The sequence below is a fragment of the Ictalurus furcatus genome, chromosome 15 (genome assembly GCF_023375685.1).
Source record: "Ictalurus furcatus strain D&B chromosome 15, Billie_1.0, whole genome shotgun sequence".
Classification (NCBI taxonomy): Eukaryota; Metazoa; Chordata; class Actinopteri; order Siluriformes; family Ictaluridae; genus Ictalurus; species Ictalurus furcatus.
The window spans coordinates 4,971,323-4,987,500 of NC_071269.1; the positions used below are offsets into that span (position 1 = coordinate 4,971,323).

At 40.4% G+C, this 16,178-nt stretch overlaps 1 protein-coding gene across 3 annotated transcripts in view; it reads right to left on the reverse strand.

Moving 5' to 3' along the window:
- Window positions 1-16,178, reverse strand: part of acap3a (ArfGAP with coiled-coil, ankyrin repeat and PH domains 3a) — a 62,267-nt gene that overhangs the window by 2,828 nt on the left and 43,261 nt on the right. Inside the window, exons 7-24 of one of the 3 annotated variants that reach the window (XM_053642719.1) lie at window positions 15,857-15,901; window positions 15,582-15,677; window positions 15,105-15,179; window positions 14,765-14,776; window positions 11,570-11,682; window positions 11,374-11,425; window positions 10,785-10,885; window positions 10,585-10,696; window positions 10,112-10,320; window positions 9,180-9,249; window positions 7,853-7,947; window positions 7,555-7,763; window positions 7,361-7,462; window positions 6,607-6,699; window positions 5,992-6,212; window positions 5,772-5,881; window positions 5,561-5,671; window positions 4,981-5,042 (exon numbers count right to left, since the gene is read on the reverse strand). In XM_053642719.1, the coding sequence (XP_053498694.1) occupies window positions 4,981-5,042; window positions 5,561-5,671; window positions 5,772-5,881; window positions 5,992-6,212; window positions 6,607-6,699; window positions 7,361-7,462; window positions 7,555-7,763; window positions 7,853-7,947; window positions 9,180-9,249; window positions 10,112-10,320; window positions 10,585-10,696; window positions 10,785-10,885; window positions 11,374-11,425; window positions 11,570-11,682; window positions 14,765-14,776; window positions 15,105-15,179; window positions 15,582-15,677; window positions 15,857-15,901 (1,888 nt within the window). Of the gene's footprint in view, window positions 1-657; window positions 5,043-5,560; window positions 5,672-5,771; window positions 5,882-5,991; window positions 6,213-6,606; window positions 6,700-7,360; window positions 7,463-7,554; window positions 7,764-7,852; window positions 7,948-9,179; window positions 9,250-10,111; window positions 10,321-10,584; window positions 10,697-10,784; window positions 10,886-11,373; window positions 11,426-11,569; window positions 11,683-14,764; window positions 14,777-15,104; window positions 15,180-15,581; window positions 15,678-15,856; window positions 15,902-16,178 lie in introns of those variants that run through there. The other 2 variants (XM_053642721.1, XM_053642722.1) reach the window with 2 other exon arrangements.

A 16,178-nucleotide genomic window follows, 5' to 3' on the forward strand; every position in this document is an offset into this window, starting at 1 on the left:
ACATATTTTATTTTCCTGGCTGTAATAATATCAATATCCATAAAAACCTTAATAACCAGAATAATATCCAATATCCATAATAATATCCATCATAACTGTAATAATATCCATAATAACCATATCCAATAACCATAATAATGAATAAAATCCATAATAATATCCAATACCCATAATAACTAATAATATCCATAATAACTCTAATAATATCCATAACTGTAATAATATCCATAATAACTCTAATAATAATATCCAACAATTATTGCAATTGTATCTACTGCACATAAAATGTTGCGATTTGTAACGATTTGTTGTTGGCGTTATACGGGACATCGTTGCGGTTAACATGTAAAGCAGAGGTGCGAAAGTTAGAGGTGCCAGGCGATGTTGACACAAATATAATATTAAACATAAATATTAAACTACTGCAATATCATATAGTGTATTGTAAGGAAAGTAGATTAAGAGAATATGACGTGTCATTTTCGCTGTTGTAAATGTATTTCATGGCAATGTTGTTATTCATATATAAAGATTGTTTGATGGTAGATACTGTGAAAAAGCTGAGCAGTGGTGTACTATTAAGTTCCTGTGTGTAGAGTATCGTGATTCACACCTCTCCACACTGACGCTGGTACACAGATAAAACAGACAGCACAACTAAAGCGTTTTTGATTGTAAAACACTGTATACAACTGCCACAATAAAACTGGAATACTTTAACCTAGTAGGCTACGTAAACAAAGAAGCAGTTCATGTTAACGCAGTTAGTTAGTTGTCCAGGTAAATGCAGTATTAGTGAGCCCAAAGTGAATAAAGACTGGAAAATAAAAGGCACGAAGCAGAAGAAAAGGTTAGCAGTTCACTCACATCTTTCCTTTATTTTCAGCATATTTTTTAATCAGGAAAAAGGACAGAGAAAGCAGATCGAGAACAGAACAGGTAGCAGTGGTTTAGTTCACAGAGGAAAAGTGAATTTTTTTTAAAATACAAACAGTCAAAGGAGTTATTTTACAGGACTGGACTGGAGTAAGACAGGATGTAGTAAAAGTGCCGGCGGAGTCTGAAAGCAAGCAGAAGAGTTAACATCTACAGCAGAAAGTTTAGTACTGTACATGAATGTGATTCCCCCCCTCTACTGTACATTTCTTTCCACGCTTAAATTAAACGAATGCAATTCCTTCCCTTTATCTCCTCACTGGCAAGTGAGCACAAATGTATTTATTTTTTTCTTAAATTAAAAGTGCTACAAATGTTCACTGGCCAGAGAGACAAACGCACGCTAATCCTCGTTCTTTAATAAGAAGCTACGTTGAAAGACAAGCTCCCAAAATCCCACCATCGAGTCTTCTGATGAGGGGAAAACATGATGGAATGGTTTAAACCAGGGGTGTCAAAATTTACGTTCAACTAACAGGCTACATTACAATACACTCACTCCAGTGTCAAGTGGGTGAGAAAAAAAAAAAAAAATCAGTTAAATGCTCTATTTAGAAAAATAATAATAATAATAATAATTTACGGAAGAACAGAAAGCTCTTATTTCCTTTTCTCTCATTACGAATCTTCAATTCAATTCCAGTCCATTTTAATTTCAAAACACAGAATCTAAACTCATTTGCTTGGCCATATTAAAACCTCTCACATGCTGGTTCTGGATATATTTCGACACCCCTGCTCTAAATAAACTCATGAGTTACAGATTTAATATGAGATCTTAGAAAGGCATGATTCGTTTTTGTGTTTTCCTTTACAGATAGAAATGCGTCTGTGGTCTTTGATTGACTGAAAACTGCGATTAAAAAGGCGGAGCTATGGATTCTAATGAATGAAGACGACTCAATTACACAAGTATATATATATATTATATATATATATATATAAAAATCTAACTGTTCACGTCATCTTATAAACGCATTACGAAGTCCACGGAGCTTCGTAATCGGACATCGCGTGTCCTCCTTCCTGTCTCGCGATATGCGCTGGACGTTTCTGTCCTGTGTATTTAAAATGAGAATAACGTCACGTTTTTGCTGCAATTAAAGAAGTTTTAGGTAGAGAAATACCATGAATGTCAGACGCCAGGTTAAAGGTGCAGTGTGTAACGTTTAAAAAGTGTTCCTAGACCTGTAATAATCACATCATGTTAAAGATGTTTCAGGAAAAAAAAAAAAAACCTGTAACCTGGAAAATTTCCACGCACTGTAAAGATTACAAACTGCTGCTTTAATGGTCCCTCGAGACGTTTTCAATTCAAATACCACAGACTTGAAAGGTTTAACCTTGTGTAGGAAAACAAATATTCATATACATACAGTCAGATACAGTAGAAGAAGTTAAAGCAAAAAAAAAAAAGGGGGGGACGGGACAGTAACTCATGCACTACAGAGCATATGAATGAATGAATAAATAAATAAATAAATAAATAAATAAATAAATCAGATTCTGATCATTTTACATCCGAGTGCCAGATAAACGCAGCTAAAACATACAGTACATGAATGCACACTAGATACAATTCTAAATGTTTATCCCATCTGATATTTGGCTCAGTGTCTGTCTAGTTATGGGTTGTGGATGGGTTTTTTTTTTTTTGGATAGGAGGTGCATTTAGCAGGTCGGTGAAGGTTTGCCGCTTTAACATCTAATGACAAAGTACGCCGAGTTAAAAAAATACTATCTTCGCTGTCTCGATAAAACAATACAAAAAATACTGATTATCTCAATTTAAATGATCATCATTGCACCGTCGCTCTGGGCAACACGTGAGAAGAAAAATCCAACTCGAAGCATTTCTTATCTCCAAAACGAGCAAACAAAAGTTGTTGTTTTTCCCCTAAAAAAGTGCATAATACTTCCTTGTAGCTCTACGTAGTTAATCATTTCCTTCAACAAAGACGTTTTTAGTATTTATGATATAATATAATACATCACAGTTATTTATATCAAGCTGACATCCCCAAGATTCATGCATTTTTGATAGCGCGGGTATCGAGTCCCTCGAGTGCGTTTAAAAATCCCCCCAAAGCATTAGAAAAGCTACCTCAATGCCACAGGCGAATGAAGGACAGCTGCCTCGACTGTCTGAAGGTTCGCTTAATAAGATTGAAACTAGGATTATATATGAGACTCTAAAGCCCCGACACACTGAAACACTAACGCTGACCAAGAAGGATCGAAGAGTGAAAAGTTGCGAACACGACTGACGTGCGTGTATGTCCAGTGGGAACGGAAATAACTCTTCATGCCAGTAGATGGCAGTAATGTGTGTGTTTGTTATTTAAAACAAACAAACAAACCAAACCAAAACAAAAAAACCTCAATATTAAGGAAAAGATGCAGTGTCCCGAATTAAACAGTACTAATCAGTATGTCAAAATAGTACAGTATCGGTACCTACACTGATGTACTATTTCATGTGTTATTACATGGTTTGGAACTAGCCTAGCTACCGTTTTGACTATTTCGCTGCATCGCAATGAAGTTTTTCACTCGGACGGGAACGTGTTTACAACATCCTTCATCATCATCATCCTCGTAAGTGAGGACGAAACCGGCAGCGCTTACTTTTCCCGGAGACGCTCACGACTTGCAACTGTGTTTGCTCAATAACGGCTAGCTAGATCTGGCGTCTCGCAAATGATCAGCTAGCTGTGAGGTTGCTTTAAAATAGCGTTTTATTTACGAGGCGATGTGCAGAAACGCAAACAGCTAAAACTGCTTTTCGCGAACGCTCTACATGGACGGGGTTTTCAGTCGCTCGTAAGGGTCATTAGCTTGTTTACGTATAAAACTCTCAACGTGAGCAATTCGACAACTACAGCTGACGGTCATCTTAGTGTTTCAGAGCTCTAAAGACTCAAGAGACGGAAGGGAACGCGTGTCGTCTGGAATAATTTGCACTCGTAGCGAGGTTAGTCATTTTGGTCACGCTATTCCCTCCTTTTCTTTGCCAGAGATCAGATTATTAGATAAGGTCGAGAAGCAGGAAGCAGTTAGAAAGCATCTGATAGTAGCTGAGGCTGAGAAACTGGTCCCATAGTGTTAGTGTTAAGTCTTTAGCTCAGGGATAGACTTCCACTCTATCCAATAGCACCTCATGACATCATAATCATCATCATAATAATAATAATAATAATAATAAATAGAACTGATGTTTTTCTAAATCATGATTTGTAACACCGTGTACTGTATTACACACGGTTAACGAACCCTGATGAACTGTGATATCATTTGCGCTGACTGGTGAAAGATGTTCAGAAATACCAGAGAACCCACAACACCAGCACAAGCTGAACCCTGTTTCCTCTATAAAACATAAACATACATTTTGGGCACAGGAAAAAAAAAAAAGAAGAAAAAAAAAAGAGAGAGTCCTCCAGTTCCCGGGAGCCGATCAGGACTTTATAAAGCCTGCTGCGTTCGCGTTCCTGGACAAAACGTACTCTAACAGCAGCAAAGTCTTTTGCATTGCACGTGTTTAAACTGTAGACAACACTTTTTTCTCTCTCTGGTTTTCTTATTCATAGCTTAGTTTGAACCCTCCATACTCCAAACTTCATATTTAGGAGGCCAGATTTCTGTAGCGCGGGACAGCCGAGTTGTTTCTAAAACACGTCCGTAACACAACGTGACGTTTGCTTAAAGTCGGAAATGAGCAACATAAAAGATTTTTATTACATTTATCATGAAAGTTGTTGGACGCATGCTCCTATATAATACTATATAATACTATACTTAGACCATATTTTGCCCAGCGAGAACCTCCTCATGGTGTTTAGATGTGCTGTGGGATAAGTGTGTGAGGCAGGAGATTAGCAGAGAGATAGAGAGAGAGAGAGAGAGAGAGAGAGAGAGAGAGAGAGAGAGAGAGATTGTCTATGCTACACAGGGACATCTAACACTCAGCTATGTTGAGGCAAATAAACTCCTGGATGCATTTCTTGTACTGCTGCTCTGTAGGACTGCTACTTGGGTATTGACCTGGTTGTCCCAGCGGCCCCTCCGCCTCCCTCATCTCCTCGTTCATCCGAGCCAGACGCAGCCTAGAGAGAGAGAGAGAGAGAGAGAGAGAGAGAGAGAGAGAGAGAGAGAGAGAGAGAGACTGTGACTGATAAAACATAACATAGAAAAGGTGGGGCTTAATAAGCCGTTATATACTGTAAGCAGTCTGAGTTTGAGTTTCACCTTATATTTAATATTTAACATGTAACAAGAGATTCCTTTAACGTGACACCAAACGTGGATAATAAAGCATTAAAGACGTTTTGTTGCAGCGGTTAATGGTATTTTTTTTTTCATGCTTGAGAAACATTTAAAATGCACTCTTATGTAACTCTGTACTACAAATACCACTTTTCTATAAAAAAACAGAAAGAAAAGGTTTTGCTCGTACGCATGTAAGGCTTTGAAGTTAAAGTAATAAGCATCAGCAACGAGTAGGAAAAGGAAATGCTAAATTCCCCAAGGACAGTGTAATAACCTTTGGAGGCTAAAGAGGCAGTTTGTTTTGATTAACATTCTGCAACGGTTATTCGTAAATGATTATTTATGTAACGCTCACAGAGTGACGATGTCGGCGTTGGCGGCCTGCACCGCTATACTGAGAGGATCCTGACCGTCATCATCGCCGTCGTTCTGCGTGGCTCCTCGTTTCAGGAACAGACACACCTGCCTGCAAAAAACACAGCGCCAAACACAAGACCCAGTCAGTGTACTCTGTAACTCTGTATGTGTATGTGTGTGTGTGTGTGTGTGTGTTTGTGTTTACACACCCTGTGTGCCCTAAATACGTAGCATGGTGTAACGGTCCCCTTCCTTTTAGGTCTCTTTGGTTGACGTCTGCACCGTTTTGTAGCAGAAACTCACACGCTATTAAAGAGCCCTATCAGGAAAAAAACAACATGAATCCAGTCTTGTATCAAAATTCATACCAAAAAAATATAATAAAATAAATCAGGATTCAGTACCAAGGGCGTTTTAACAAAAACTCACTCCGATCACGGCCTGCATGAGCGGGCTCTTGCCCTCGTCCTCCTCGTTGATGGAGTTGACGTCGGCGCCGTGTGCCAGCGCTTCGGCCATGACGGGCAGGTTACGAGCCTGGCAGGCTTTATAGAGCAGTGCGCCGGGATGCAGCTCACGCACGTCTTCTGGGTCTGATGCCTCCGGCTCCAGCTCCACCTCACCACTCGAGTCCTCCGACACTTCACACTCTGCGCACGCACACGCACACACACACACACACACACACACACACGGCTGATTGTTTATCGACTCAGTGATCTTCTGGACAGGACTTTCACGCTCAATTAAGCTTCACTTCTCACACACACACACATTCACACAATTATCTTTTACCTCTTTTTTTTTTTTATAATTGAACACTAACATTTTCGTTACCTTCGGCTATACGCCCTTATACGCGTCCTTGTTTTTGGGGGAAACGTCGGGATTTTGTCTGGGCCACTAATTCGTTCGTTTATTCACTTATTTGATCTATGAACTACATCACGGAATTAACCTCAAACCCGACTAGTGTGTGTAACTGTGTGTGTGTGTAAAGGTGTGTGAGAGAGATGGTGGTGTGTAAGTCATCCGTGGTCTCACCCTCCTCAGTGACGCTGTCCACCACCGAGCCGAACAGAAGGACGTCGGTGCTGCCGTCACTGCTGCCGCCCAGACCGCTGTCGCTGCTGAGACCTGCAGGACCAGAGAGCGCCAAACCACGGACGCGTTACGTGCTTACACTCGCACTCCCGCTCCCAGCGACAAAGCGTCATTTAACGTCTGTATTCATACAGGCTTAACCACTACTCGGAAAGTATTCCGATACTTATAAGTGACGGCAATAATCATGGCGAACACAATAAAAGCGTAAATGAAATTACTATAGCGCACCATCGTCCCGAACCAGATTAGACGGTGAGCGTTAGTGGATTTTACCGATACCGATAAGTTGCGCGGTACCTGCCGATAACAGATGAATCAAGCGATAGTTTTTAAAATCGGTTTTCTGTGAAAGGTCAAAGTGCCTGTCCGTGGTAACCGACTGTAACTCACTGTACAGTGAAAAAAACTCCGACAAAATATTACCTTAATATCCGGTTCCTCTGATACACTACTCCTCCTCTTCCTGGCTCCCTACATTAACCTGAGCTCTCAGGTCTAATCAATAAGCCAGTATATAGGGTTATGCTCTCTTCAGAGACGGCATGATAAGCTCTTATAATAGACTGAGATGTGCTGCACTAATGCGCCACGTGTACTTTAGTTACTCTATTTAATAAAGAATGACAAGAACGCTCTGCAAGACTACACTCTGTCTCAGGATAATCTTTCCTGTTTGGGCTGGAATACTTACTGCGAGGCCCTGAGCTGGTGTCAAAGTAGGAGAAAAGGGAGTCCAGTTCATCAGGACAGAAGAGCGAATCTCGCCGGAACTTTCTCTCCAAAGCGCTGGCGGCTGATAGAAAAGAAGGAGCAGGAATGTAAAGGAGTGGCTCTGTCTGCACACTGGTCTGATACGGATCAGTGACTGAAGGTAAGACGTGTTACCTGAGCAGAGGGAACCCGAGCCGGGATCCTGCCTGTATTTCCGCCGGTGTTTGGGTACGGTGGTGGCGCTGTTGTGGCGTCGGCACTTTTTTGCAGCCCACCGCCTCTCCGATTTTCTCTCGCTGCTCACCAGGGCCTCCGCTGCTGCCATCTTCTTCAGGAACTTCTTTTCCACGTACTTGGCTCGAATCCACATCTCTTTCTCTTGCCTGCAGTCGGTTAAGCCGGGTAACGAAACAGCAGAAATGAAGAGTCTACCCAAGCTGGAGTAAAAGTAGCGTGCATGTGCCGCTCTCACCTTGGACTGTTGGCTCCTGGCTTCTTCAATCCCTGCTCCTCACACATGCCCTCGTAGATGTGGTTTATAACACTGTTACCCAGCTCGCACATCAGCTGCAGGCAAAGCAACACGTAAGCATGGGTTGATCTTTTATTTATTTCTAGCATAAGAAGAGTCCACATGTTAGTCACACACTAAAAGTATTTGTATATTAAAGTATCCCCGGTAAAGTATGCATCCGTGGCTGAGAAGGAACCGCTGACTTTATACAGTACGAGAGCGGCCTCTAGAGGCGAAATTAAAAACTATCACTGCCAAATTTTGTTGTGTTTATTGCAGTGTTTTTTTTTTAATTAATAATTTTGGACGCCTCTGTTTTTATTTGGTATTTGAAGCGTTATTTTTTGGTTCAGTTTGGATGTGTATCTTTCATTTACTTTAATATTTATTAACAGTTAATATACACTACCGATCAAAAGTTTAGACACTCAGTATTTATTTGAATTTTTCCACATTTTAACACAAATGGAACTATCTACATCTTCAAAGTAGATGCCCTTTTTATCTAGAATTTCCAGAAATGTATTCTTGACCTTTTCTTAACCGATGTCTTGAGGAATTTCCCTGAGATGCTTTTTAAACAGTATTAAAGGGAGTTCCCACCTACGCTGGACTCTTATCGGCTGCTTTTTGGAATATTTCGCTCCGAGTCGTCCGTTTAAAAAAATATTTTTTTGCAAATAAAATGTTTTCTAATGAAAGAAATAAATATACTTTGGCACAATTATATTTTTTGTCTACAACACCGATTTCAAACATTTAATTATACACCTTCAGATCAAAAGAAACATTTCAGTCGAGTGTCTCCAAACTTTTGACCTGTAGTGTATACTAATATTTATATATTCACTTCACTTATAAAAACAAAACAAAAATTTTCATAGAATAGTCAGTACTGCCTATTTTTGTAATAAAGCTCAGCAATATTTTACCTTGAGTGTTATGTTTTCATTCAATATTCAATTATAAAAATTCAGGTACTGCCCGATACCACCTGACATAGTTACCGGTATCAATAAAATCCACTAACGGTCGACCTCTAAACCTTATACAATCTATACGGTCTGATTTCCTAGTACATACAGTCCAACTTTGTGGCAACAGTCTGGGGTAATCCAACATACTGTATGCATGGGTGTGATGGTCAGATGTCCACAAAATTTTGGCCATACAGTGTATATCTATCTGATAAACATTGTTTGCACTTTTTTATTCGTGTAGTGTGCCATTGTAGAGGAGTTGGATTAAGAGGTTATAAGAAAGAAAAAAAACCCAACAACACCACCTTGAGTAGCTCAGGTTCCCAGGAGTCCAGGGTGAGAGAGCGGACTTTGGAGCAGTGCACTCCCAAACTCCTGCATGAAGAAAACACACACACACAGACACACACACACATACATAATCACAGCCGAGCAAGTAAAAGCCTGCCGTTAAACGAGTAGCCGTCTGACAGTCGTGTTGAACTGTACACAGGTCTCACACATAGAGAAGAGGCCACCATAAACCTCCAGGTGCTAATTATATACTGCATGCAGGCATTCTTTCGCACAAAACTTGTCTGAATTAAAAGGGCAGCTCAAAGCTCCTCTCGCGTTTCTCTCAGAGAAAGGAACTTTCGCTCTCCGCTCGGGACGAGTTTCTGAGTCGAACAGCGGGAGAGAGTTCGAGGGCTGAAATTACAGAGCTGTGCAGCTCCTTCCCAGAGAAACTGATCAGCTGCCCAGCCTCTCTCACATCAGTGCATGTGTGTCGCTGCGTATCCGGGCAACCAGGCTCGATTAAAATGGAGAAGAAAAAAAAAAAAGAAGAAGAAGAACGTTGCCTGGACCTTGGCGTGAGAAAAAGTGGCCTCCGGAGGGTGCGTTAATATTCACGAGGTGGTCTGAACCACAGGGAGAGTACTGAAGGGATCTGCATAATCTGTCTGTGCTGTGATAAAAGACCAAGGACACTATGAAAGGAGATTTTTTTTTTTTTTGATAAAACACGAGTCGGATACATTCCGTCTGTTTCTACACGTCTTCTCACTATACGATATGTTTAAATCAGGGAATCACTTGGTAAATCTAAACTTTTTTTTTCCCCGTTTATATAAATGGGTGTGTCTGAATTTGATCAAATGCTATTATTATTCTATGGACTAGTGTTGTAACAGTATACCCACTCATTACAACCTTCTGTTTCGACTGTACCTGTGTTACTCGGAGTGTGTGTTACCTGTGTATGCCGGAGCACTCGATGCAGAGCAGGATGCCCAGGTTGATGCTGGCCCAGCGTGGGTCGGCCTGGCCGCAGTCGCAGCACACGTCGTTGCCCGGCACACACTGCACCCTCTGCAACACGCTCTCGACCCTTACACTGCGCTCTCGTGGCTCGCTGGCCGAGTCGATGCTGCTGGTGGAGGGAGACGCCGTCCGGTCCAGGCGCTGAAGGAGAAAATATTAAAGTTATATATATAAATAAAAATAGAGGCATCCAAAATGAATAATAATAATAAAAAACAATTTAAATAACACAACAAAATTTGTCAGTGATGGTTTTTATTTCGCCTCTAGAGGCCGCTCTCGGCCATGGACAAAACTGGGAAAAACTATGGGTGTGGATTTTTGCGGATAACTGATAGTTCCTGCAATCAGTTATCGGTGCTGATTAACCGGCAAAATCGATCAATCGGTCGACATCTAGCTAACCTCGGTGTAGTAGCTGTCTGGACTCTCTCTGTAGGCCGAGGCGATGCTGGCCTGCACTGCTTGGATCCAGGCTTGTCGGAGTTTCTCAGACTCAGCCTGCAGCATACAGCTCCTGCAACATCATCATCATCATCATCATCACACCAGGAAGGACATACAGTGTCTGTAGGACGTTTGAGTCAGTATGTAATAGGACTCACTTGGAAGGAGACACCACTTCAAAGCAGAACCTCCTCTCGATGTCCTCACAGGGTTTGACTGAACACAGTCTCAGGTCCTCTACTACCACAGTCAGTGAGTCCTACAGGACAGGACAGGACGGGACAAGACAAACGCACTGGATGAAATCCCAGAACGCATATATCACCGACGCTACGGCACGGCTGTGGGATAGGTGTGATAAAGAAATGGCCATAGACGGTAAGAGCGAAGATGGTGTTGCGGAGAACTACGTTTCACATATTATCCTCATTTAAACAACCCAGTGTCACAGAAAAACAAACGAACAAACATTCATTCACGTGCAACTTATTTGCAGCACCTTCTACGATGAAAAATGATCTTTCACGAGCATACGTTGCACATCAGTTTCAAACTGGCTCTGTATGCCGCGAAACATAACCAAGCCTAGTGTGAATGCACAAAGCCCGTGCAGGGATTCTGTCTCAGTGACTCTAAACGTTTATATCCACAGGATGGTGGCACTGTGGCTGCTCCTCTGACTCCAAATGAAGCGTGCGTGCGTGTGCGTGAGTGGAGCTCTGAACGAGGACGACGAAGAACACTTGCCTTCAGCTTCTTCTGATACACCAGCTGACTGTTCTGGATGGAGAACCACCGCCTGAGGAGACACACGGAGAACACGGATGGATGTAGGACGAGTGGACCGATAACGCGGTGAAAGCTCTGTGGAGGAGTCCCGACATGGACCAGTATATGTGTTGTAACTATTTCCCATACTGTGTAATTCCTTTCCTCTTCTCACCTGTTCCACGTTTTGAAAGCGTTGCTGGCTCGTTTGAACAGGTAGCCCTCCATCACCACTCCGTTGGGGGCGTCCACGTCGAACTCCACCTTCGGGTCATCGTAGGCAAAGTCCTGATGGAAAGACAGAGCAGAGACGCTGAATAAAAAAAGCGTAACGCACCACGTCAGCAAGATCATCTCCGTGAACGTTTTCTTGTTCGGCGTTGCAGTGTTATTTAATTTTTTTCTGTTAATACTTTCCCAGATGACGTCACAAAGGGACGAAACCTGATGTTCTCAGGGATATTTGAGGAATTTCACAGATCTCATAAACACCTTTAAACGCACAGAGAGTTGTCCAACAAGGCCTGGCGAGATGCAACAAATCACACACTTCATGAACAAAAGTATGTGGACAGCTGACCATCACATCCACGTGTGCTTGCTGGACATCCCTTTCCAAAACCGTGAGCAGAAAGGCTTTGTGCGTAGGAGCACTGTCATGCTGGAACAGGTTTGGGCCTCTTACTTCCACTGAAGGGAAACTATAACACTACAGCATATAAAGACATTCAATCGTGTGCTTCCAACTTTGTTCGGGGAAGAACCTCATTTGGGCGTGACGGTCAGGTGTCCACAAACGTTTGGTCATATAGCGTATCTCACCATGAACTAATGTCAAAATGCCATGAGACCAGAATAAACAAACTACAGGAATGTCACTCTAGTGACACCCATGTGTTGTTTGGTCAGATCTTCTCCCTGGCATTTAAATCAGTCACCGTGAGAGTCAGAAGGAGAGTCCTTATGCTGAATACTCTTGCCTATTAAATATCTTCATGTTTATTTGATGTAAACATGACAATATGGACATCGCTATATTCAATATCCATTAGTAGGTTAATATTAGTTTAAAATAAGGAATATAATAATAAAAAAAAAACACTTAAAGAAAAATCCTGCTTTGAGGTTACTATGAGAGATCCTCCCCCCGCCCCTTTTTTCCCCTAGACTACACCAGGGTGACTATACAAACAGTCTGGTCTATTCACATAACGCCAAGTCTCATTACTGTTTCAGAGCAAACGCTTCACTCGCCTTGTGAACAATACAACAGAGACGGTTGCGTTTCCTTTCTATACGACTTTACGGATCGTTCAGAACGTGTGCGTACAGCAGAACTCAGTAAGCAATAACATCGATGGAGTCTGAGAAACAATATCTATATTGTTTTTTTTTTAATCCAAAAATGCATAATCTCTCTTAAAGAAGTGCTTCTCAAACTGGGGTTTGGGAAAGGATAGATAGCAGGTCTGTGATTTAAAAAAATAATACAATTTATTAAACCCCAGCATAATGAAAGAGTTATTATATTTCTTATTGAGTTCGTATGATGATGAGCCTGTCTGACCATTTGAACGAGTTTAGTCCAAACCTCAACAACTCAAAAAATGAGTAAATAAAGTCAAATAGGGCAGAATGTGTTCTTGTGGTGGAGAGTTCATGAATCATAATAAAAAAAGAAATAAATAAACAAACAAATAAAAACTCTGTCACTCTAAGAAACAGGGAAAATTTGTACCGTACAGATTTAAATAAAAACCAATGTTTGTGAAACAAATCCATCCTAAACAAATTCATTTATTTCACAGTATTTATTTATACAACTATTTTGTCTTATAAATAATTTTTCAACTAAGAAGCTTTTCACGTGTTTATCAGACAAAATAGTGGTTTACAGCGAGAGCAAAATATATCGATTTGCTCAAATGAATCAATTAAAAGAATGTCCATATAATAATAAATCTGAAATAAATCTGGCCAGAAGAGGTCCACATTTACTGGAATTAATTTATTTTACTTAATTTATTTATTAGACTCTCACTGTAAACCACTTAAAAGCACTAAACTCTAATAGAGTCCCAATAATTTAAAAACAAAACAAGCGCACTTACTTGTAATGTCAGAATGAATACAAATATAATCAGCATTAAAAAAAAATTTAAATCATACATATAATAATCAGCACCTTGTTTTTGCTCTTATGTATAATTAATTATGATTAATTAAATCCACCGCAACACAAAGCGCCTAGTACACATATCTGTCCTTTAACTGTTTACTTTTCAAGTAAATTTCGTTATAAAGTGACACTTTACCCACCAGCGTGAAGTCCACCCTGCAGAAAATCTTCAGCTTTACACTTTTAAAGTAATCCAGCATCATTATTTATTAAATACGTTAAAAACATTCAACTAAATATCCGTCATCTCGCCCTTGTCACTGTCTCTGCGTGCCAAGCGCGCGCGCAGCTCTAAATGCGTAAGCCCTTGGCTGCGCATGTGCAGAGTACGCCACGCTATCGCGCGCTCCTTTATTCAACCCGCAGGCACCATGGAGACGGGTTAAATGCCAAAAAAAAAGCTCTAGAGTGAACACAGAGTACACTAACACACAGTCGTCACAAACACATTATTCAATAGAAATGTAGTGCACTTATATTGGGGATAAGGAGCGATTTGAGATTAAACTACAGTTCCTCGGAGAACAGGGAGGGAAAAAAACCCTGCCATTATATTCGTTTTATTTATTTATTTATATATCGATAAATAAACAGATAATATATGTATAAAGATTAAGAAATATTTGTATGTACATATTAAGATTAATAAATGAATAAATACACACACACACACACACACACACACACACACAGTGAAATAAAAATGTACAGAAAATTTGAGGCCAAAAAACCCCCCCAACAACAACAGGTAAGTTCTAGAAATATACAATACTATTTTGTAAGATATTTACTCTCGTTTAATGTATATATTTTCATATATTTCAGTGTAATGTTTGTGTAATTTTTAAAAACATTTTAATGCCCTAAAATTAAAGCATAGACAATGTCAAGAATCAAGCAGTGTACACTGAAAATCACTTTCATAAAAGCATCTTATTTATTTAACTTGGAAATGTATGGTTTTGTTTCTTCCTGAATTTTAAATATTTATTTTGAACAAAAAGTAACAATGCCATCTATGTACAAGTGGATTATGTAGGGAGTAAAACATGACTGATGGAGTCTTTCCGGCTTTATCTCTAACTGTTACAAAGTGCTAACACTGGAGCCCGAGAAGTCGGACTATAAAACTTTGAATGATTTTATATCGATTAAAAGATATTTAAAAAAACAAAAAAAAAAACAACTAACCTGTAGAAGAGTCTGTGAGGTGAAGGTCATTTTAGGACAGCCGCAAATAGGAGGGAAAGAAAATTTAGGTTAGATAATGCGATTTAAAGTGAAGTTTACATCCTGGAGAACAAATTCTACTGATATTAAACCCTCACACACACACACACACACACACACACACTGAGGAGAAAATGGGAGAGCAAATCATATTAAACTGATCGACCATATCAAACTCAGACAGATTTTTTTTTCCCTTTGTCTTTTTTTTTTCATCATTTCTTAGTACAGGCAAGACGACAATGTGTAATTTACACACGTGACTTTTTCTAAGAATAGCTTGGATGTGTATCATACGTACCCGCTGTTGTATCGTAGCGTGTTTGTGCTCCATATCTCTTTTCTCCATCGCTGAATCGATCACCAGCTGGTCCAACTACACAAATACACACACACACACACACACACACGTAAGACGCCTCGAATATTTTACACGATGTATTCATTTTTGCCTGGTTTTCAATCCCTTCATTGCTGTGTCATTCCTTTATAAAGTAGAAAATTTGATCAAGCAAGCGGTAACTCTGAAGCACGGTGGTGGTAGCATTATGTTCAGACTTGCTTCCCTGACTAATACCCTCCACCCTACCTCCTGCTTACTTTCAACCCCAACTGGCTTATATAATGAAATATTATAAAGGCTTAAATAAATAAATAAATAAATAAATAAATAAATATAGAGAGAGAGAGAGAGAGAGAGAGAGAGAGAGAGGCTTAAAAACTTGAATCTGATCAGTCTTCTGTGTCACTCCTAAGCGAGCACGTGGGCATCGGTCACCTCCGCTGCCAGCTTCTTCATGTAGGGGTCGATCTCATCTAGCAGCTTGAAACCCTGCTGAAAGAGCGAGTACTGAGCGTGCATGAACGACAGCATCTGCGGAGAAGAGAGCAAGAGGAAGAAATAAACGAGAGAAATGAACGATAAAACAAGAAAAACAACTCTGGACAAGATACTAGCATGAAGACTATAATGCATACTGAGAGCGAGTAACCAAAGCAGATTACTCCAGCTCGGAATTCATGTTCAAGTTCAATTTGATTTGTGGAACTTACTGCATCTAGGATCTCAAATTTCTTCTTGGCCTGAAGGACGTTGATCTACGGAGGAGAGACAAAGAAAAGACCAAGCTAAGAGTTGTTCACTGCATTCATGCTGTACTGATTTATTTATTTTGTACGTGTCGGATGAAGGAGAATTGGGCTTTGCCGGGCAGCGTGCCGTATACGACGAAGGAGGCGTTTATTTAGCGTTTATGGAGGAGTCTCCAGTGTCAAAAACTTGAAGTTTTCTGACACAGGAAAGTGTCAAACGAGGAACAGAGCCATCCAAATAAAATAATCAATCTGTGTGTGTGTGTGTGTGTGTGTATGTTAC